Source organism: Rhipicephalus sanguineus, chromosome 6 (assembly GCF_013339695.2).
Source record: "Rhipicephalus sanguineus isolate Rsan-2018 chromosome 6, BIME_Rsan_1.4, whole genome shotgun sequence".
Lineage (NCBI taxonomy): Eukaryota > Metazoa > Arthropoda > Arachnida > Ixodida > Ixodidae > Rhipicephalus > Rhipicephalus sanguineus.
This window is the reverse complement of record NC_051181.1, coordinates 115,668,839-115,692,526: the sequence shown is the minus strand read 5'-3', so window position 1 is coordinate 115,692,526 and position 23,688 is coordinate 115,668,839. Positions and strand designations below refer to the sequence as shown.

Here is a 23,688-nt window from a genome sequence, read left to right as displayed (position 1 = left end):
TTACCATCTGAAGCCGATTAGTCTCTCGAGGTTGTAAGAAGCAAGAATTTACACCTGTTTTTCCAGTTTTTTTTTTTCTAAAGCTACGTCCAAAGCATGGAAGTTTACTAATCACTCGCTTTACGTCCATGCCCTCTTGTGCTTTGCACGTACCGGACTGAGCGGACTTTCGCGGTCTCGAAGCAACTTGGTCAGGCTTGGTTCCAACCCTTTTATCTGATAACGAACGGCCACATGCAGCTGGTATGCTTCACTGCAAGGCGATTAGTCCTCTCTGCTATTAGTATTCACCACATTACATAAGTGCGTTGCGGTGAAGACTGCTAAACGAAACCCATCGTTATGGGGCACAACTAAAATTAGTGCTGCGTGAGCAATCAAACCATATTTTAAGACACGCAGATAGCGCGCACATTTTCTCCATTGCTTGGGATTCCCTTCAGTACCGATGCCCCGTTTGACAGCACCTGCCAAAACATGGCCGCTTCGTCGACATGCACATTTAAATGTTAAAAAGAGTTGACCGCATCCTGTTAGAAGGGCATTTACGGGAAAGCAGCGCGGCAAAGCGTTCAATACATCGAATGTGGATGTGAACGGGACTTCGATACATGCGTACCACAGTGCATGCTCCCCTTTTACACTAATTCCGAAGGGATGTTACGGCTGTTCGCTTTAGAAAATAATTCCGTATACCCGGGTTTCAATGTACCTAAAAAGCCTTGTGCAGCTACGGTGGCGTGGAGCAAACTAAATTTAAGCAGTCTGGTTTCTTGATACAGCCTACTGAAGAGAATATTAAGTTACATTACCTTGGGACATTGACTCTTCTGCAGATGGCAGCTTGAAGTAAGCTGGAACAAAACACCACAGGTTGCGATGCTGTCGTGGTCCTCGAGCTAGCTCTATCACCGTTATAGAGTGAGGTGTAGGTACAGTAGTGTATGTGCATTGTTAGGGCGAAAACCTTAGATGCCTCAAGATACACTTGTAAGCTATAAGATGGTTGATCATTACAGCATATGCAGCGCACCCTGGGTGAAACGACGACAAAAAGTCATCATGTGATGACGTCACCGTATTATGACTCGGCGACCACGACGTCGCAGGTCGCCAAGATTTGCGACGTCACCATGACGTCATCTTATGATATCGTCGCTTGGCCAAAGTTCGACCGATCCCGGAGGCACTGCAAAACTACGCGAGATGCGAAAAGCTTCCAATGACTCGGATCCTGGAGGCAGTGCGATACGACGTTGGGTGCAGAAAGGTTCCGGGGGTTGGTGGTGGGAGGGCGGTTAGGAGTGGGGTGATCAATATAATCAACTGACAAGTAAAAGAACATTGCTTTCGCCTTCGAGTCGTCTTAAACAAATGCATAGGGGGCCCCGTGAGTTTTTTTTTTTTTTTTTAAGATGACAAAAAACGCACACGTTTTTATATTTCTTGCTTCTCGGGGCCGCCGTAACGTCATACATAGCTCTGAATTGTTGCGGTAAAGATTTTACACGGCGGCATTCATACCGGTGCTCGTAACTACAGCGCGCATGCGTAATTACCAAGGAGGACAAAATTTTTTTTAATCCTCCTTGGTAATTAGACGGACACGTGGAACAAGATCTGATTCGCAAAATGTAGTAACCTTTTTCGACACCTAGCACGCTTCACCGCATAACATTGTATGACGGCGAAACTAACTTTGCGTACGCTTCAGTGCGATGATATCGAGAGTTCTTCGTAAGGCCAAACACAAACACGCCCCCCCCCCCCCTCCCCGTCCCCTTATATCATTGGGTAGGGTGGAGGCTCCCGCGGCAAGCTGTTCTGGGTCCTCAAGGCGAGAAAACCATTACAACCGTTGTCATTTTGGGTGGCTGTTTATCGGGAGATTTAAGGCCGTGGGCTCCTAATTTTCTTTCAATGTGAAAACTGCCCTTGAGACGCGCACGACAAATTGGCCCTCTTCTGTACCCACTCATGATGAGGAAGAAAAAAACAAAGAACACTGGGCACACCCTTTAGGCACACCTTGCATCAGACGACCCCGTGTGGCAGGAAACGCAGGAGTCACTCCACGCGGCGCAGTTTAAAAGAAAAAGAAATATCTAAGAGCATCTGATTCTCCATTAGAGAGTGAGAACTGGCGACCCAAGACACTGGGTCACCAAGCTGCGTTGGGTAGGCTGCTCTTGCGTTCGGAGGATCAGCAGAGCTTGAAAACTGGGTCCAAACGCAAGCTGCGTTGGCGCAAACGCACGGGGCGCCACACGTAGTGAAATTAAAATCATAGGAGATAGGAGACGCGGGGCGGCGGGCCATACAGCGCCGTGGCCCGCACGGCGTCTGCATAGTCTCGCGGTAGCCCAAGACGTCTTGGGGACCCACGCTAGTTTTCGATTTGGGTCTTGGGCCACAAGAGCACAAGAGTGGCTTGGGTTCTGCGCATGCGCCCTGACGGCTCACAAGCTCCTTGGTCCCCAAGCTTATTGGGGCCCCCATTCTCAAACTCTATATTGTGGACACTTGCAGCGCGTTGCTCAAGCACAAAGACGTAACAACTGCGACAGTTGTTAGTTCACGCTTGCCCTGTGCATGCCTGTGCGTTCTTTTCGGGCGTCCTTTGTGCTTCAGCGGCGCGCTGCAAGTATCAAGCTGCTTCTCGTTCTTCGTGTGACATTCCAATTTCTTGCTATCGCATTCATTGCTTCGCCCTTGCGGCGAAACTGACTTTTTTTTTTCTATTTAGTCTCCGTAAATAGAACACCTTTCAACATGGTCGATGGTCAGTGATAATGCCATGGCTGGACTTGCAATGGGGCACGTGCGCTTGTGCGACTGTACTGCAAGGCACGCTTGATGCAAAACGACTGTAAATTTTGAGACCCACTTGCTGTGCGTCTATAGATCGGCTACACCCACATGTGGAATTACGTAATGAAGCAAGAAACACGGCCTGAACATTCCCTTAATTTAATAGCCCTAGCATTTTGAGAGATGCTAATAAAGCAAAACTCCAGGGCATTCTTTCTAATCTTTAAGTGATCCTTAGCGGTTGCTTCTGCCATATAAGTTTTATTAAAAACCAAAAGCTGCAGTAATATCATTTTATTATATATGCGATAGCAATTATATGGACAGTCTTGACGTGTTTTTGCTGTCGCTGTCATGTCTCGTATGAAGTCCAAATTCATAAGATCCATCCGCGCATCGTATGTTCTACCGCGGGTAAAAGCGCGCGAGCGGGGGCGACGAACGCAGCCGTAGCAGTGATCAAACGAGCCGGCCCATTTCCGTCACTCGGAGGGAGTATGCAATAACATCACCCCGCTCGGGAGGCCTGCCGTCGAAGCAGACAGGAAACGCCCCGCCAGTCTTCAACGAGCACGAAAAGACGCGAGGGAGGGGGGGGGGTGTCACGCGAGCAGCAACATTGAACTTTGAATCTAAGGGCGCGGTCGCGATCGCTGGCACGCACGCTCTCTCGACAGCCATCACAGCGGGCGGCTCGTATACCCTTCTATACGTGCTGCGCTCTCAACGCGAAGTGACTATGCGGACAGAGCATCTCTCCCTGGAACGGCCGTATCCTCTTACACCAGCGTTTTGTAGTTATGCGAGATCGGATACAAAACAGTTAGCAGCCAGCCTTACTTCGTATAACACTATGATTTGTTGCTATCGCTATCATTGCTTCGCCCTTGCGGTGAAACTGTGACTTTTTTTCTTTGTCCCAAAGTTTTTTTACTGCCATTTCCTCAACCCCGCTATAATCTCAAGTTTGAGAGTAATACATGCTGTCGTGCTGATGCAGGACATGATCCTGCATGAGCCGAGCTCAAACTTGGCATTGAGTTTATATGTCAGTTTTCAAGAGAGAACACAAGGACATCTTGTAGGAGTGCTGAGCATCGTCCACCGTGGGGCAGCATGTCCTCTAAGGACCGCCTCTCCACAGTGCAGACAAGGCCCATTGAAGTGTGATGCACACCAGACACTAAGGATTAGGCAATCCTCTTTGGTTTATACAGAACAACAAGCTTTATGTATTAACCTGCGGCCATGCGTAAAGTCCTTTGCTCACTCAATATATTTTATTCACTCATTTATTACTTAATACAATAATCTTTACTCATTCAGAATCAGTATGGGGGTTTTCATTTCTCACCGACACAATGCGATATGTCAAAAGTTTTGCAACAAAGTGAGAAGTGGGCAAATGTAATTAAAACAAGGAGAATGGTGTAATATACAGTGACAAACAATAACCATCTCAGCTTGTGACGTCAGCAGAATCCCCATGTCATGCGCTGCACATGGTCTGCCTTCCTTTGAGTTGGCTTCACGAGACCCAAAAACTGAAGTTCCGCAATTGACCGAAAAAACTGTGCTCTGTAGCAAACTGTCAAGGTTTCAACCATTTCAAAGAAACGGACAAAAAAAGCAAGGTAAAGCACTTCGTTGCCAGCAAGAGAAAATGGCTATTTATTGCCTAAGGGAAAAACTGTGCTGCAAAAAAAATCATACCAAGCCAGAAATGAAACCTGTTTCTCCATTGTGCTTCAAATGACTAATTGCAAGGCTACTATATAACAACAAGGTCACCACAGCTATAGTTTAAACAGTATACCATAAGATGAAATAATTTAAAAGAGACAACCTGGGAAATAAAGAGAGCTATCAACAGCGACATCACTATTGTTCACAGGTTTTGTCTCCTGCTTATATGGTGCTAATGCATTTGTATATTTCATGATAGGTGACAAGAAAGAAGCAGTCCTAATATTTTATGCCCTTATATTACCTATAATGTGAACTTAGCGAAGTGTGGAAAGGCCGCCTTTCATGACATCGCCACAAATGGCAATTTCTCAGGTAGCATGGACTGAACATTTCAGTAAGATCTGTAGATCTCACTGAAAATACAAAGGGAGACACATACCAAATCAGTGCCATGGCTTAGTAAAACCTTAATACAATCTGATATTTTAAATTCATGCTTTTTCAAACTATTTTGGCAAATATGCGCCATCCCCATGAACGTCTGAATGTACAGCTTAAAACTGCCTTTCAAAATCAAAGTACCAAGGTAGTTTCAGCAAGATAATTCATACGAAACATTTTGCTTGCCTTAGGCTATCTATCTTTTTACAAACTTACTTTGCCACACACTTGAGTTTGCTTACATTGTCAGCTGGAATTCACCTCATCACCTCCCAGTGCAATGAGCACGCTAACACCAAAGGATACTCTACAATTTTCTCCTCTTCTGTCGACAACGTTGTTTCACCAGATTTAACAGATTTGAAGGACTGTAAAGAAAAAAAACAGTATGCAAGAGAACAGCTCGTTATATGTCAGCTGAAAGCTATGGCTCGCTGACAACACACCTGCATCATGTCATACAAGTTTATAAGTTTCCCACTCTCCAGGTGCAACTTGTAGTTGATGCTCAGGTCAGGAAGTGATGCAGAGACGTCGCAACTGCCCATATTTCTGCAGCATTCGCACTAATGATATGCGAAAGAAAAAAAAAAGAGGGAAATGAAACAGATGCAATATAGCAACACATTAACAATTAACTGTACACAAACAGATAATAATAATAACTGTTGAGCTTTTACATCCCAAAACTGCAATATGATTGAGAGGGAGGCCGCAGTGGAGGGCTCCAGAAATTTCCACAATCTGGTGTTCTTTAACATGCACCTGAATCTAAGTACATGGGCTTCTGGCGTTTCGCCTCCATCAAAATGAGGCCACCGTGGCTGGGAATGAAACCTGCGACCCGAAATGACTGCTGATCCGGAGTTCAGCAGTCAAGCACCATAACCACTAAACCACCGTGGCAGGTGTGTACTCAAACAGAACAGTTACCGTATTTTCTCACATATAACCCACACCAGAAAACGGGAAAATGTGCTTAAAAAGTGAGGGTGTGGGTTACATGCAGGGGTTATATGCATATTTTTTCTTCTTTTCACAGCGTTAAAGTTAGGGGTGCAGGTTATATGCGAGAAAATACGGTAATCTCCATTAAGGGCATGATATTTGTTCTTTTTTTTCTTTATTGTTATAGATAGCTGGGAAAGTGATCAAACTATATTGGGCATCGATTCATATCAGTGTGCAACAATAAGTAGGGTAGAATCCAACTTATATGCTTTCCCACATAATAACATTTTTGGGGTCCCTTCCCAGTGAAGAAGCTACAGACAACTTCGTTTTAGAACACACTTTTCACATGTCGTTTCTGCAACAATCCTGCCTGACACATTGTGAACTGCCGCTGTGCAGGATGTGCTGAAGAAGTATGGCAGTGTGCTTGGCGATGCGGATTGCCACAAGGCTATCCAAGTGCTCAAACAGGGTATTGTTCTCACAGAGGCGCGAAAGAAATGCTAAATTTCCATTAAGGACATTTTAAGGCCTAGTAATGATCAATAAATTCTTCCAAGGTTGAGCTGTGTGCAATGCGTCTGATTAATTATTTAGCAGCACTTTTTCCCTAAGTTAACTGCATGTTCGTGTTATATGTTTTCCTGCCACTGTATTTATTTATTTTTCTTGATACCGTGAAAAACACAGTATTTGAAGGGGTTCTACTGCATACCATCCTATCAATTAGTCATTCTAAAGCATGCATCGAGTGGAGTATGGCTTTCTATCGCCTGCACACAACGAAAATCAAGGGCAGCAATCACATACTACACTATGACCTCATTATAACAGTCACATCTGATACGAAAATAACTTCGTTATATCCGAATATTCGTTATAAACATGCATTCATAACACTGTATCTACGACAGGATAATTTTTTATTTACTTTGTTATAACGGATAATTCGTTATATCCATGTTCCATATATCAAGGTTTGAGTATTATCATGAACCACTGACACATGCACTAGTCACGCTGTGTTGTATGCCCAAACATAATCGCGACTGTACTCCTGAAAGCTTGAATGAGGATTTGACACTGTACAGTCCAATGTCGATATAAAAATTGCAATAAGGCTGTGCTGGCAAGGGTAGTTTCTTCACAAAGTGTAATGGGTTAAAAGGACACTAAAGTGAAACAACAAATTAGTTTAGACTAAAATTATACTCTGAAAACTCTAGCATCACTGATTTCACCACCATAGGTTTATTAATAGATTAGTAAACCAATGTAAAAGGTTTCCCTTTTAAATTTTACACCGAAATCACCGGTGGTGACATCACTAATTTTAGTGTGTTTTTTTTTTTCATATTTTGGCCACATAGGCTTAACTAAATTTTTTGGCCCTTAGTATGTTAAGTCTCTGGCTCCCTCAGAAGACAGTGTAACGTACTTACTCGAACGTAACGCGAGTTTTTTTTTTTTCCAGAGTTTTGCTACCTAAGTCGACCCTCGCATTACAATCGAATCTCGAAATAACTATTTTTTCTTCCTGGACGCAATGAAAAGTCACCCCTCATGTTACAATCGTGGTCGTGTTACGAGCAAGTAAATATGGCACTTCATCTTCACCGATGAGGAACTGCATAAGCCCTAGTAGACGCCATCAAAATCTATGATGTCACGGTGACTGGAGCAGGAACTTCAAGGTGGCGTCGCCACCCGCACTTTCTTTTTGCACGTTTTCTCGCTTACAAAGAGTCTTCTCGCAGCAAGCGTGGTGTTTTCGGTATTGTGAAAGAGTAATTTACTAATACGGGAAAAAAGTTTTTCTTTTTGGTGTCCCTTTAAAGATCACTCCTAAAATTGAGATCTTACCCTCAGTACTGTTTGAGGCCTAGTCAACGTGGCATGCAGCACTGTCCTTGGAGATGGGGTGAAGTACTGTTTCAGTGCCGTTGCATCGTTATAGTAGAGTACTTCGTGAAGAGGCATGCTTGATGGCGGCTTCAGATCACTGAATGGAAAGAAACCTAATACTGAGATATATCCAAATAAGTACTGAAATCAAAGTTGTATTTCTGTTTAACAACATTATAGTAGTCTCTAAAGACAGGTATTAAGCTAGATTCAATTGGTTCGTGCATTATGTTTTGCAATACAAAACAAACATTAAAAAAAAAAGTATTTTTTTTTTCTTAACAATATTACCTAAATGCTTCAGCAAAGAAGCTTGCAAACTCGTCTCTCAAGGCTTCGAAAGGAGACACTCTCTTTGTCTTCGTAAGATTCTTCAGTTTCTGTTGAAAAGAAAAAGAAAGCCTGTGTTTACGAAAACTTCGTAAAGATCTTTTTCTGCTTCTCACATGCCACATTCATTACCCTTCAACTGCGTCAGACATACACTAGCCACAATGCTTCCAGTGTATGCCATTTCATCGGCAAGAAAGTTTCTATTTCCAGTGACGTGCCCTGTGTTTATTAATACTTCCAGCAGCAACGCAACAAAAAAAAAAGAAAACGCCAGGCCTGCGCAGAACACGTAGCCCAGTCATATCATAAGCTGGAAGAGCGGCCTTCATAGTGCCCTTTGTAAACTACTATCTTAGGGCGTGTACAGCAAGTACAGTTGCAAGGTACCCATCCCGCAATAAATGATCACATTTTGAGAAGTAGCGAAGCACCCACTACACATCCCTAAGGCAATATGTGCACCAACATAGCTGCACAACTTGTTGTTGTGGCAGATGATGCTGAGTATGAAGGATTATGGCTGAACCCTTTGTAATGGGTGCAAAGCATTACAGAACCAGGGATGGGCGAATATTCGGGCGTTTCGAGTATTCGAACGAATATTGCAGTATTCTCATTCGCTTTGATACGAATTCAAATTATTCGAAATTTTGAAGTATTCGAAATGAACGGATATATGTATACATTTGACCGCACATAACCTCCTGCAAAGGTGGTTTCACTGCAGCGTCTGGTTGCTGTGCCGTGAAACAACCCACCCAGGAGACATCTGCACTGCCGCAAAGCCACACTTCAAGGTTAAATGTACATATTTTTTTAAGTTTAAAAGCGTGTTATATGAGCTTATATGCAGTAAGTATAGTAATTTTTAAATTGTAACGTATTGCACCGCTTATAACCCTACTGCTATTCAAATCTTGATGCTATTCAAGGCTGCTTCCACTTCAATTGAAACCAAAAGTGACATTCACTCATACCTAGTTCCAATCCTTAAAAATATTGTGCCAGGGTCATGACAAAAATGCTCATTTTTCTTAATAATATGCGGTAAATACTATTCGAACTATTCGATTCGGATTCGCTTCGAACCTCAAATTCACTATTCGCCCATCCCGTCTTTCATCAAAAAAGTTTCAAGCCTTGGCATCGCTCCATGATAAAACATTTTCTTTCCATGCAGAATGCCTGGATTCAAATCTGCCTCGAACCTTCATATTTTTTCTCATTGTGCGTGATTACTGTGACAGACACCATCGGCTGCGTCGGAGGAAAACTACGTCACCAAAATCGACTGTTCTTGTGAGCTCCTAAAAATGCATTATGGTGCCCCTTCAAGTTGGGCACTTCCTTTCACCCAAAACAGATGATTTTATTACGATCAAGCATTCCACTGACTACAGCAATTCGTAAGTTGCACTTGTACAATATTGTCGTGCGCAAAACACACAGAAAAAAAAGTCAGAGAAATTTATACGAAAGGAGAGTGGGTCGCATAAAAGCTTCAACTTGTAGCGCAACCAGGCAGAAATTTTTTTCGGGGGAGGGGGGGGCACCTCCTTGATTTGAAGTGAGGGCCGGGCAGGCAGATGTGGTCAAGTGTCATTTTGGGCTCTCTATGCCATAGCAAAAGAAATTTCGGGGGGGGGGGGGGGGGGGGCACGAGCCTGGTGTGACCCCCCCCCCCTGGCTACGCCACTTAGCGCAACTACAAAGCAGTACCTGAACGCTGCTTAGCACACCGAGTTACATAAGCAGAAGTGGCTTTCACTTTCTTCAAAGCTTGCGATTGAAAGTGTAGGTTCATAAAGGGATTGCTGCCAACTGCCAAAAACATGCGAAGCGATGTTGGTGGAAATGTAATGTAAAGTAAATCATGCCATCGTGCAAGAAGCCTTGGTACAGTGTGACAAAAGAGTTCATAATAGTGCACGTAGTTGGCTGCTATTTAGTGCCACCATGCTCAATGCTTAAAGGGACTGTCTACCGTCCATGATTGCTTTTCTGTTTTGTATCGCAACAGAAAGCGCACCGTCTAAAGTGTCCAACCTTGCAGCGGTTTCTTTGAAAAGTGAGCAGGAATTTTTAAAACAGAATTTTTCTATCTGCATTCGGTCTTCTTCCATTGGTGTGAAACATGCCCAAAACACTGGCTGGTGGACGCGATGACGATTGTAGTGCCGGTAAAAATGAAAACCGAAAGCACATGTAATATCCGTAGGATTACTTTATTCTCACTGAACACTAATGTAGTGAATGTAACAGTTGTTTTCAGTCTGCTAGCGGTTAAATAAAGCCTTATTATACGATTACAGAACACTTGTTTTGCTGTAATCGCAGTCTATGCACTTATTTTAGCACTGCTACCGCAATCCAAGCCAAGTTGATTCATCAAAAAGAGACGATAAATGCATGCCTTCACAGTGCAGCACATGTGAGACATCCTAACAACAATACAGCAGCACAGTGCAACTAGCACGGAGGGCTGCATGGCATAGTGCACAAGTTGAAGTAGACGAAATCGAAGATGGCGCTGCGAGCAACGCCACCGGGCGCCTTTTTGGATGTGTGAGAAAAAAAAAGCAATAAATTACTCTCTGACGCAACCGAAAGCTGCCTCAAGTGCCTAAAATACAATTTCAAGTTATACATGTTTGTTTTTAAGCACAATGAGCCTACATACAAGGATTTCTTGTCCTACCAGTAGATTGACCACATCACTGTTGGGTGACCCTAGCAGTCATTCCTTTCACAATTTTCAACATCAAGTTAAAAATATCATTCCTTTTTATGGGGCAAAAGCATGCTCGTTGCCACCGATGTGATGAACGATCTTATTTCCACCACAATCAGAAAAATTTTTCCGTGCAGTAAACAGTCCCTTTAATATTGCAGTCACTATATAGGCATCTGTGCTTTATTCGATGCGTGATATACGCAGTAAAAAAAAGTTCACATTGACAAGTGGCACTTAGTGAAAAAGCATAGAACGACAGAGCCGTCACATGACATAATTGCACGGAGGATGAGTTTAGTGCTTTTGCACACAAGCAAGTCTGCAAGTGAGCACATGGAGTTCTGTGGTCTCCTTGTGAGACCACACAATTCTAGAGGGGTGCCTGTGACTGGCCCAGGATCCCTTACGTCATCAGAAATACTCATGCTGCCAAAACGGCACTGTTTAAGACGATGCTGTCAAAGGGGGCACTGAATCTGAAGAGCAGTACTAACCATAAAGAAATTGCTAGCACAAGTGCGAGTCTGAAAATATGAATTGCACGCGCAGCAGCAGTTTCATTTATGTTCGATAATGATATTTGCGTTGATAACCTTCACCGCAGTCCATCCATGTAATGCAGTGAAGATGAGTAACAGCAGAAAGAACTAAATGCTGTGCAGTGAAGCCTACTATCTGCAGCCATTCAATATCGGAAAGAGGACCGCCACAAAAGGCCTACATCTCGATACACGCTTCCACAAGATATTAATGAAAATGAATAATGAGTCAACTTTGACGCCTGAAGAAACAAAGTGATAAGTTCTTGCTTTTCACGTTCTCAAGATGGCATGGTTGGTTGGTTTGTGGGGTTTAAAGTCCCAAAGTGACAAAGACGCCGCAGTGAAGGGCTCCGGATAAGTTCAACTACCTGGAATTCTTTAACGTACACTGACATTGCACAGAGATGGGCCTCTAGCACTTCGCCTCCATCGAAACGAGGCCATCGTGGTCAGGATTGAACCCACATCTTTAGGGTCAGCAACCGAGCACCCTAACCACTGCGCCACCACGGCAGCTCACAATCTCAGGACACTGACCTAGACGTGTTGAGTTTTCAGACAAACTTCAGCTTGATATATATGTTGTAGTAAGAATTAACAATAAATCTAACTATCTTCAATCCCCATCTAATTCTATATATCCTGGTACAGCTGTAAATGCCCAAAATCACACTGCATAACAGATTGATACTTCTCAAGTCTGCTGGAAGACACAACTGCAGTGGTAAACACTTAGAAGTTCAGGTGTTGTACGGGATCAAACAACTATGCTTCTGATGACAAATGAACATAAAACTTGTCATATGTAGCAACAACTGCATTAGAATAGAATACATCAGCACTGCACTTCCGAAATGTGCACTATCCACACAATAATGCAAGAACCGTAATGCAATTAAATAATGAACTAACAACCTGCAGAAACTACTCTATAAACAAAGCAACAATCAGTACCATAGGAAAGCCCTCACCTCTTGGAACTGTGACCTGCTCCTCAGCTTCCCCCAATCTAAGACAAGTGGTTCAGGCATTTCACTTGAATCCTGTGCTTCAGGAATGTCATCTTGAAGAAGTAAATTGAAACAGTAAAACATGTGCAGCAGAGATGCAAACATGTGAAACACTTATGGCTGAGAGATCCAATACGCAAATCAATAGCTCCACCAGAAATGCACGTTTGCATGACAGAAGGTTATTGAAGGCTTCAAATTAAAGTGATACCCCCTGTTTATTTCATTGTTATTGCGCTATGTATACCTTTCCAATGAGCACACGATGAATAATGGCAATGAACTCAAACACAAGCTGACATAACGAAGTGCCAACTACCAACTGTTTTACTGCCTGATCAACAAAACTTAGCTTGAGCATGAAGGTGTAATGCGAATGCATTAACAAAATGAAAAATGAAATTCACCGAGCCTGTCAGATCACGTCCTTTTTCTTTTTCCCCTATACTTGTAGCAATTTCATACGTATAAATGCCTCTTTTGCATATTTGATTTCGGCATGAGTGCGCATTACAAAAGTATGTAGCTAAATAACAATGAAAGCTTACCAACTAACCTCATTCATAGCTCATTTAGATAATGATCGTCTTCATATACACGATAAATAACCATGTTTTTATTTTATGACCACATGAGAAATTTTCACGAGAAAATTACTTAAATATCGATATATGATGCATTGATTTCAATATCAGCGTACTTTCATTTTATGACGCACTTAGCCAGACAGTGCAGAACATTTAATAAAGTTACTGCATTAAGCTGGGCTAGTTGGTATTGATTGTATGCTTCCATATTGCTAGCGAACACGCACAAAGGACGACATAGAAAGAGACAGGACAACCGCTAAAAAATCAGTTGAAGTCTAGCGGTTGTCCTGTCTCTTTCTATGTCGTCCTTTGTGCGTGTTCGCTAGCAATATGGAAGCATTTAATAAAGTATATGGGAAGACGCAGCACTGCACACATAACCTAGCAATAAGATCAGAAAATGCACAGCGCCCAAGAAAAATTGCACAGAAATAATCAAAATTGCTTGATTAGGTAGACACAAGGGCTAGTTTCTGAAAACACAGAAAAAGCTTCATATTATTCAAAAGTTTAGGCCATCTCTCCCTATTAAACTCACAGTTTTATTGGTTAGAGCAGTAGCCTCAAGTGCTGTGGCATTGTCACACTTCACTTAATGGGGCCCTGCAATACTTTTCCAAGTAGCCGTCTAATGGTCTTATTAAAAAAACTTATTGCCTTCTGAATCGACTGCCTCAAAAATTTTTAGAATCCATCAAGTACAAGCGGAGTTACAGGGATTTTCCACACGCTTCAAGTGCTTTCTCTCTCTTTTCGTACCAGCGAGCGTGCTGAAAGCTACGCAGGGAGGGGGTTGACAAGGAGGCAAGAAAATGAGTACCTTCGTCAGCACGCATCATGACCTTGAGCACTTTCTTCTCATTTTTTCTTCAAATGCGCAGCTTCCCTTCAGTGTGACCACGAGCGCGCACGCGGGCACGTGGCAGCATCCCACGGCGACCACGGTAACTATGCAGCTCGCCAAGCTGAAATCAGCCAACAGCCGTGCACATGGGTACTAAATGGGGCAGTGATTTGGGTACATGGCATCATTTGTAGAGAGAAGAGGGAACGATTTCTAACTGACTTTGAGAATTAATTGTAAATTCCAGGCCGCGTGCTGCGCTGTAATGTTTGGCTCGCGTGTTCTCAGGAGCCTCGACTACCGATTGGCAGCGTTTTATGACCATGCTTAAAAAGTGTTGCAGGGTCCCTTTAATGATAGAGCACTTGAAACATTTCCTTCCTGCCACGATTATGCAAGGCCGTGCATTCGCTGCACCGGGGACGATGTCGCTGCAAATGCAACCAATCCGTCGACAGCGTGCCCCGTTCATACCACTCCTTTACTAAATACGCCTCCCTTTCTACCCTACACCTCCTCTCCTCTGTTCCCCTGCTACTCCTTCTCGTCACAGTACATTTGTCAAGGTTATAAAAACAAGTTCAGCCTTGAAAAAAACATTCAGTTATTTCAGCCGCATAGAAGACACGTACCAGTCAAAGCTTTGAACTTTTCGCAGTATTCCAATAGGTAGGCTGTCAGATCGGCAACGCTTGTGGGAGTCTCCGACTGGTCTTTCTGGGACTCGAGGGCTAACAAAGCATCACCGATCCTCTTCTGTAACTCGTCAATGGACATTACACTGTAAACATAAAGCATACATATTGCTATTAGAAATCTGTGTAAGGTAAACCTATGTCTCAGAATGCTAAAGGAATGCAATCACACTAAACATAATTGGTAAGTAGCGATAGGCTATATTAATTACACTAATCAGATTACTTGTACAGTTAAAACAGGATCAATTCAATTTCAAACTGAAGTTCATTACATAGGACAGATGTTATGCCTCCCTCCTTTTCTACATATACAGAAGGAGGGAGGTCCTGAGGATTATTCACAGTCAACATATGTGTACAAAATTAAAGTATTCACAGAGAACAGGCAATAGCAATGAAAATTTTCTTCACCATTTGCAGTCCCACGTTATTACAGACTTCAGCACTGACTATTGATTGTAACTTGTTGATTTCTGGTCGAAGAACTGCCCTTTATCTGATGAAAGAGAGCTCAAATTTTCAGTTGACCACTTTTTCTAGGTCTAGGAGGAGTGAAATATGCATAACAAAATTAAGATATCTGTCGTAGTGCCATGGCACGGGTGCAAAATTCAGAGAAATTTTCATTGATTGGTTGAACTTAAACATTTTATTAGCAAACACTATTAATTTATCATGTTTGCTCATATTGGGTTTTTCTGCGTGACACTCGTGCAATGGCAGAAGTGGGTGTCATGGTTTTGCTGCTATAAGAAATTGTGGATAAATTTTATTTTACAAATGGTTCTTCGTCCAATCTGCTGCTGCTGGCAATGTGTCACGTGTTAGAGATGTCGTGAACTCTTGATCAATGTTTATTGCTTATTACAGATATATAATAAGAATCAATTTCGATACAAATAGGACTCCAATAGACTTTCTAGAGTTGTAGCAAGGGTCAATTCTTCAACGTACGAGACTATTCAAGAAATGCTAGACAAATAAAACATAGATATACTATGACAATAATATTTTGCTCAGCACAGGATAGATTAACAGATCTGTGCAAAAAAGAAGTAATAATTAGCTAACGTAGGAGTCTTTATTTTGCAAGTTAAATAGCTGAAAGTGTACAAGCTGCTTGTAGAAACGAATAGCTGTCACGGATGGGATGTAACTTGTTCCAAGAGCTAATCAACCCCACAAATCTAAGCCAATGCAACAGCTATAAGAGACTCTACAGAGAATGTTATTGTGGTACCATGCACAAAATAATACAGAGCCCACCCTCACAAAATTATCTATACATACTTTTTCAAAATGAATCTGGGAGAAAAAAAAGAAGGATTACCGAATTAGCTTGAGCAATTTGCTAAAATCCTCGCTCTCACACATGGGCGCCTGCAGAAATGTCATGTACACTTCCCGAAACTGAAACAATAGACAAGAAAAAAAGAAAACAAGTGCATCGTAACGTAAGATTATCAGAGCAAACAGCTCTTGCTTGGAATTTACAGAAACTCGATGGCTTACATGGTTCCCAAGGGAGCAACCCGGGAGCTTTTTGGCAAATTCGTACAACGTGTGAAGCAAGAGCAGACTATTCTTGTGGTGGCTGTGCAAGTCATTCACCAGCCTGCAAATTCGCTGTCAAAACCAAAAGGACTCAATAAACCTCGTCAGGTGCACGGCGAGACAAACGATTTTCTCAAGAAGTTGCTCACATCAAAGGCAAACTCCGGCGAAATTGGTAATAACAGAAGGGCATGTACTACTCGAGCAATCATGGCAAAGCTAGAGCTGGAAATTGTGTACTAGTTCCCTTACTAGCGACTTTTTAATGGCACCTAAGCAAAAAATTTGCACACTTTGTGGCTGGAAGCTATCACAAAAGTTTCAAAACGTTGCTTCAATGATCTCCTAACACTCTATAAGCATTGCCTAATTTCAGAGGTCATGCCAAGGAGTCATGTGTCGCTCCCAGCAACAAGTAGTGGTGGCTTTGTTTTTTTCCAGCTTCAGTATCAAAGACAGCTATTTAGCAAGCCTCTCGTGAGGATTTTCTTCAAATGTAAAATTTTGCAAGGAGGTTGTTCTGTATCTACACAATATAAATCTAGGCTTTCTGCACATCCTGAAATTGTTCCACTGCAGTTTCGGCTGTTTGAAGGGCAGGTCTGCATGGCAAAATTAGCAAGCCCTTTCTTTGCATATCTTCACGACACCAGTTCCCCTCCTAACAACACTTTTGCCATATGGTACGGAGTATGTTTGCCACAAAGGTCCATCTGTTTTACGGAAAGTGAACTACAGAGTCCGCAAGACATCACTAACCTTAGCCGCTTTTTCAGACGATGGTTTCTGTTCCATCAAATACCTGCAATAAAAAAGATTCAGTCTATTAACCAATGCCAAATATGCAAAAGGTGTAGGAGCCATTAAAGATTTGGAGCAATTTTCTTAGAAGGATATAAGTTCTTTAGGAGTAGTCTTGGAGCTGAGTTGGTAACTAACTGTATTTGGTTCAGCTTCTTATTACTGTAGCATCATGAAATGCTTCTCTACAGTAATCAAAGAGAAGGTAATAGATCAAGGCACCTATTTTTGTTACACACAACCCGTACTTGTATAGGTACCTGTTTAGTTTGTACCTATATGACTATTCTTCCAAGTATCTTTTTCTTCTTGTCAAGTTGTGTGGTTCACAGTATTACATTGACTGTTCACCGTAATCTGCCTAACTGATGCTCCCCTCACTAATGCCTCTATCATGAGAGTAAAATAAACATGTAAAAATATATATGATGGCAAGGAAACTATACCAGACATTATTTGTATTCTCTAATTTAAGTTTAGTATGTATTTGTGAGAAAAGGAAGATGAAAATGGACAAAAATAAGAAAAGCTCCCAAATCACAGTAACTTGCGTTTTGTCCACTTTCACTTTCATAATCCTTACACTATACTTCAAGTAAAAGCTACAAAAACCATTTTGCATACTTCTATTGGCTTCATATGGTTACGTCTACAATAACGAAAGACATAAGCACAACTGTTGGGAAACAGCCATCATTACTCTTGCCCTCGCATGAAAGAATGGCAACGATAAGTTGCAAAAGCAAACTTTTGTACAACTTCGATGAACTGAATAACGACCCCAAGAAGTAATGCAAGGAGCAGACGATGGAGTAGATGACAATGCAAATACAGTAAAAGCTCGCTCATTCGGATTTCACGGGAACAGAAAAAATCCGAATCCGAAAAAATCCGAATTCCAAATTATCGAAAGTATCAAGAAAACGATAAACAAATGCCTATTACATCAACACACTTTCATTTTCTTGACGAATACGTAAATGTTGTACTTATTTTCTACAGGAGCATTGTAAAAGCCACAATTTTCGTCATCCTGCGACATCTTTCACAAGGCTACTGTGGCGCAAGACCGCTTTGTCTTACTTAGCCCGAAATGCGTTCTGACCTTATTACGTACCGCCACCACCACTGCCACCATGCGCACGTGAAGATACATTCTTTTTTACGACGGTCAACGAAATACATTTACCGCAGCTGCTGAAGCCTTGGTCGCCAAGAGCGCAATTGTGGATGGCGACCACGCCTTTTTAAACACCTGCAGCCAACAAAGTGCCACACGTGTTGGTAAACGCAAATAGGCATGAACCGCTCTGGCTTTCCTGTTGTTACTGTACAGTTCACAATGATGACGATGGCACTGCGGACTTCGCCGACTCATTTCAGTTGGCCACAAACGTTGTTTTCGCTCTTTTGTGCCGCACATATCCGTCACCGCGTGCTCGGTGCGCACCCAGGATTTTCCGAATAAACCAGGTTGCGGCCAAATATGCCCGAATTAACGAGAGTTTGATGCCATTAAACAATGTATATGATGGCTGCGCCCAGAGAACACGCCCGAACTATCCGATTTTCCAAATTAACGAGGGTAGTATTAACGAGCTTTTACTGTGAAAGATGCCAATGCTGAGACAAAGCAACAAAAAATAATTTCAGCGGATTTAATATGTCCTGTTGGAGACTATGTACAGTGAAGCTTCATTTCACAGCACACAAAAATCAGCTTGCTCGGCTCGGCACTTCTTTTGCTCCACTTTCTGTAGCTCCTGCAAATTTCGTTTAGGTACCACAATGGCAAAGACTGTAATGAGGTATTTGAACGCAACCAGCTTTATAGGGATTCATAAAAGCAAACTGGCTTGCTGCACCGTTTGTTTCGGGTGCCCATCCTATCCTTGGAGGTATTCTAAAAGAATTGATTGCTGGGCTAGTTGGTCTGCATAACTGGTCGAGTTAAACTAGCGCAAATAATAAATCAACAAGCAATACAAAGAAAGAGGCAAACACAAGCGCTTTTCGTCTCCTTCCTTGTGTTTCTTGTCGATTTAATATTTGCACTAATTTACTTCAACCAGCTAGGTTTGGAGGTGCACATGAAAGAAGCCATGCAGCTGCCAATGCCTAGGCAGGCAGCACAATGTATATGTAACGCAAAGCCACCTTATTGGGTGCTGTCCCTCCCATTTCAGTGTACTCTCCACCGTCACAGCCTCGTGCTCTTTATACCAACATTCCCAGCTGCACATGTGCAGGCCAGCTTCCCTCCTCTACCTTCCACTGCTCTGTTCGCAAACACAGGTGTCAGAGGTATGATTCCTCTATCAGTCGGGGATCTATACAGCAAGGAAGCCGCAGAAGCCGCGGTCAAGAAAACCCAGGAGGGTTCACAAAGAAAACTTTGTTTTAAATCTATGAACAAGAAGCTGGTGGAATGCCTGTGCAGGAGGAAGGCAGTCACCGGTGAGGGCAAAGAATGACGCTGACCCTGATGGACACCAAAAGGCCCACAGGGTGACTTTAACCCTCAATCCTGTGCACTGTTCGAAGGTCCCTGGTTCCATTGTCTGATGCCGTGTCTACGGTACAGCTAGTGCAATGGCCAACGTCACAAGCAGTCACAGAACCATCAGTACTCCACATCGACAGTAAGTCCCCTGTGCAGACCGTATGTCACCGTATGTCACCGTATGCAGCCTTTGTGTTCACTATTCCCACTGAACTGTACTATGTCCGCAAACTCCTCGTCTTGGTGACCAGTCACCACCGGTCTAAGACCTGTGCCTTGAGAGGGATGCTATGTACATTAGCCTATGTTTGTGTTTGTGTATGCAGCATTTTTAGAGTAGCCATTCCTTGACAGTTTTGTCCTGTTAAACATAGATGGTGGTCTTTTGCACAACGCTGTGAGATTAGTCTTCTGTCTCAGCACGGCACGCCAACAATTGTGGCGTCCACCCTTATTTTCTTACTACACGACAGCATAAATTTTGTTGGCCAAAAGACTTAAGTTATGCTGCTGGGTGCAATGCAGACACCAGCATAACTGATTGCTGGGCTAGTTGGTCTGCATAACCGGTCGAGTTAAATTGGCAAAAATAATAAATCAACAAGCAATACAAAGAAAGAGGCAAAGACAAGCGCTTTTCGTCTCCTTCCTTGTCTATTTAATATTTACGCTAATTTACTTCAACCAGTTGGGTATGGACGTGCACCAAGTCAATACAACAACATTACAACTAAACTGCACTATTAAGCAATAAAACAGAGAGCAACAGCAAAGGTTAGCTACCGACAGATATGTGCTTTTGCATGCTTCACCATAATAGAAAATATGTGTATTGTTGCAAAGAACTTAATTAGTGGCAAGGGCAAACATGGAACATAATGTTTCTGTGCGCAAGGGTTGCCAAAACTTCATTTCAACCATAAAAATCAACCCAACAAGAAAACCTTCAACCTGATCAGAAAAGCTTTATCACTGCACATAAGAACCTTTGTTTTGCGATCACCTATGTGCACGGTACACAGTGTCAATGAACATATGTAGCACAGCTAATGGACCAATGTATTCAACATTTATGCAATCAACTGTACAGCACGTACGTGACATGTGGCAGCACAGAGGGCGGGACACGCAAATAAACATGCTAGACCGTGTATACACCAATTTCACAAGGAGGCTGCCATTTTTAAAGCACTCCACCGCCGCAGCGCCGTCTATCGTCTGCGACGTTTCGCCGCCCTTCCGGTGTGTGGGGTTCCGCGGCGGTGTATGCCGCGTATGCGCTCGGTTCACAAGGTATTGCTGTTCTTCGCGGTGCACGGGCAAAACAGGGCAACGCTTTTCGAGTGTAAAGGCGCTGATAAATAATCGCTAAGCTTTCAGCTTCAAAACGGCTGAAACAGCAAGCAGCGGCGGCCCACGAGACGTTCCCGCAGCAGCGCCGACGATGAGAATAATGCCAATGCAGTTCTTAAGCAGCATGTGTAAATTGGTAATTGCTTTGTATGTTTTGTTATAGCTGGCCGGGTGAGGTTCTTGGAATAATCACTATAAAGGAGCGTGAACATTTAGGACAACTGTCGAAGTATAATCGGAGAAACGTAAATGGAGACGAGCGAACACGTAGGCCATTATCCGGCTGCGCGCTAGGTGCGCGCATTAGTGTTTAAGATGGCTCCCGGGTTTCCGTGCCGTGATTACTCACGTTCAACGTAACTCTAATCCCTAACAGACCATTTTGGTTCCGCTTGGCACGTTGCAATACAATGTTCACAGAACGACAGGAGCACAAACACCGATGCCTGTGTTTATTCGTGTCGCCGTCGTAGCTTGTGGCCTCTGATCCTTGCACAGGATAAGGAACAGAAGTACGACGTGTGAGCTCAAAATTCGGCGTTGAAACAACACCGATGATAAAATAAAAATAAGCCTGTTGCACATCTGGAAGCGTGGCATATCGCGTAAGTTCGCTTCGGCGCGAGCCGCCGCCACTAGCGATACGCCGAAAGGGCGCTCGTTTTTGGTAACATTATTGTCAATTTGTTTTCTGGCGAGTATTTCAGAGGCATTACGACGAGCGCACGTGTCCAGGTAACGACCTGGCTTTAACGAACGTGGGCCGATTATTCACGACACCCAGGCTGCCGCGCGAAAAAAAAAAGTGCGGTTGTCATAACGCTAACCCAGTTATCGTCACAAAATTGACAAGTCGAGAAAGAACGTGCTGTCGACGAAACGTTAGAAACGCGTACCTACGCCAAAGAACACATCTCATGCGGGCCTTTCTGTCATGTAGATTGAAAAGTGCTCATTCAATAATCTCGAAATTGCACGCACTAAGATGGAACATTTTCTAGCCGCAGGCATTGTAAATCATGTGCTGTAGCATAGAAATCAGAGAGGTTCATGAGAACAACTCTTGGCCAAACATTTTGTGTATTAATCGTCAGCCTTGACATTGGTTCTCTTTGGTGCAGATTATAAAGTGTACCAGCACCCAAGCACAATCACAAGCTGGTGTGGTGACTTGGAGAAATGACCATAAGTACAGACGCCACATATAATAATATACTATTTGTCGGAGAAGAAGGCGTGTGACCTGAGAGAAGCGAAGTCATTTAAAAACATTGTGCACTTCGCATGCCTTGGCTGCCAGTCTTTCAGGCTTCCGTAGCTGTTGCCGCAGCCAAACACAGCGCAGTGGTAGCTTGTCGACCTGTTCTCGTCCGACATTTCGATTTTCGGCAGCACAATTGTTTCAGCGCGTCGAAAAATGGAAACACGCTGACCTGTCACGCACCACGCAGTGCAAAACTCGGGAATCCGCACACACCAGCGGCAGCGGTCGGCCGAGGTGGAGAGAGAGAAAGCGGTGAAAATACACCGGTTCGAGGCTACGCTTCTCCTCTCCATGAAAACGGTCTATAGTGACCCCCAAATGCTTCTGGTATGCCTCACCGTAATACTACCTAATACCTTGTGCTGCTGTAAAGTATAGTCAGGCTTAAATGAAGTGGTGGATTCAACAACGGATGCAGCAGTTGCCTTACAATACAATGCTAGCAGGCTGACAAATGAAGTGCGAACTAGATTGGATTGGCTTTGTCTGTATTTAAGGCTAGACTCCCCCATGCTAGTACACTCTGCCAAAAGTTTATGAGCATTGTCTAATCAGGTGAAAATAGTGCACTTTGGCACAAGTTGCTCTTGGGTGGGATTAGTAACACACAGGCAACTATAGTCATAGCAAGAGCGGTACAAATGGGAAATGGCACAGTTGGACCACCACTGCACGAAGTTGCATATCTTGAGTGCTGGTAGCACAGCCATTTAGACAGTAAATATCATGCAGTACCTCTGGTATGATGGTTGGCCAAGGACATCATTCATTTCCATCTGCGACATGCACTGAAGCACATCCTTCAGCTCTTCTTGGCGGCAGCAGAGCAGGGAAGCAGGATTATGGTAAAAATGTTCAAACATGCACATCTGAAAAACCGCAAGAAAAAGTAATGTACAAATCCAAGCCATGATGACAATGCTGCAGTACAACTGCAGCAATATTGTTAGCTGATCAGTTATGAAAGAAGTCTCTGAAAACAAAAAACTTGCCTTCATCATCTGAAGCAGGTTTGTGAGCGAAAAGTCGTGAAACAGCACAACATCCACAATATACTGGAAGACTGCATGGCCAAGCTTGAAGGAAATGGATGGCTCTAGAAGAACCTAGAAAAGCATCGTACCAGAGTACGCTATATTTGCCCAGCACAGGTGATTAGCCTAATTCATCAAAGTTAATTGCATTGAGAGATATCAACAACATAAGCACTACTGAAGTGACAATGCAAGTAATCCTTTTACTCAAAAAGAATGGTTAAAGGGGCCATGACACCCAATTTTCTATCATAATCTGTGTTAAGTGGGTTAATTCTTGTGCGTTCACAAATAAGCTGGCAAAATTTTAGCGCATTTGGTCGCACACTTAAATTATGAACATTTTTATAAACACGGGAATGGCCACAGAGTCGGGTAACACTGGCACACTTGCGAGCCGCGAAGTAACAAGCAGCTTGCTTTGCGAGCATCTGCATTCCGGTGAACGATATTGTTGCGTAGTCGGCTACACGTGAAATCAAGATATTTAGCTTTCTTTAGCTTGGCACCGAAATTGAATGACTTACAGTGGCTGAAACTTTGGTAGAAGACGACGGCTCCGCTCCACGCAGCGCATGACGTCACACACGCCATTGCAAAATGACGGTTGCCAGGGTTTATAGCCGAC

General features: G+C 43.2%; 1 protein-coding gene across 1 annotated transcript in view; it reads right to left on the bottom strand.

Moving 5' to 3' along the window:
• Positions 1–4,221: 4,221 nt before the first annotated feature.
• LOC119396238 (origin recognition complex subunit 3) overlaps positions 4,222–23,688 on the bottom strand; it is a 31,550-nt gene continuing 12,083 nt past the window's right edge. The window contains exons 8-19 of the mRNA XM_037663362.2: positions 23,019–23,132; positions 22,762–22,895; positions 16,865–16,907; positions 16,064–16,177; positions 15,882–15,961; positions 14,486–14,634; positions 12,381–12,472; positions 8,092–8,180; positions 7,759–7,897; positions 5,388–5,507; positions 5,248–5,309; positions 4,222–4,389 (exon numbers count right to left, since the gene is read on the bottom strand). Coding sequence (XP_037519290.1) covers positions 4,284–4,389; positions 5,248–5,309; positions 5,388–5,507; positions 7,759–7,897; positions 8,092–8,180; positions 12,381–12,472; positions 14,486–14,634; positions 15,882–15,961; positions 16,064–16,177; positions 16,865–16,907; positions 22,762–22,895; positions 23,019–23,132 — 1,242 coding nt within the window. The 3' untranslated portion in view covers positions 4,222–4,283. The remainder of the gene's footprint in view (positions 4,390–5,247; positions 5,310–5,387; positions 5,508–7,758; positions 7,898–8,091; positions 8,181–12,380; positions 12,473–14,485; positions 14,635–15,881; positions 15,962–16,063; positions 16,178–16,864; positions 16,908–22,761; positions 22,896–23,018; positions 23,133–23,688) is intronic.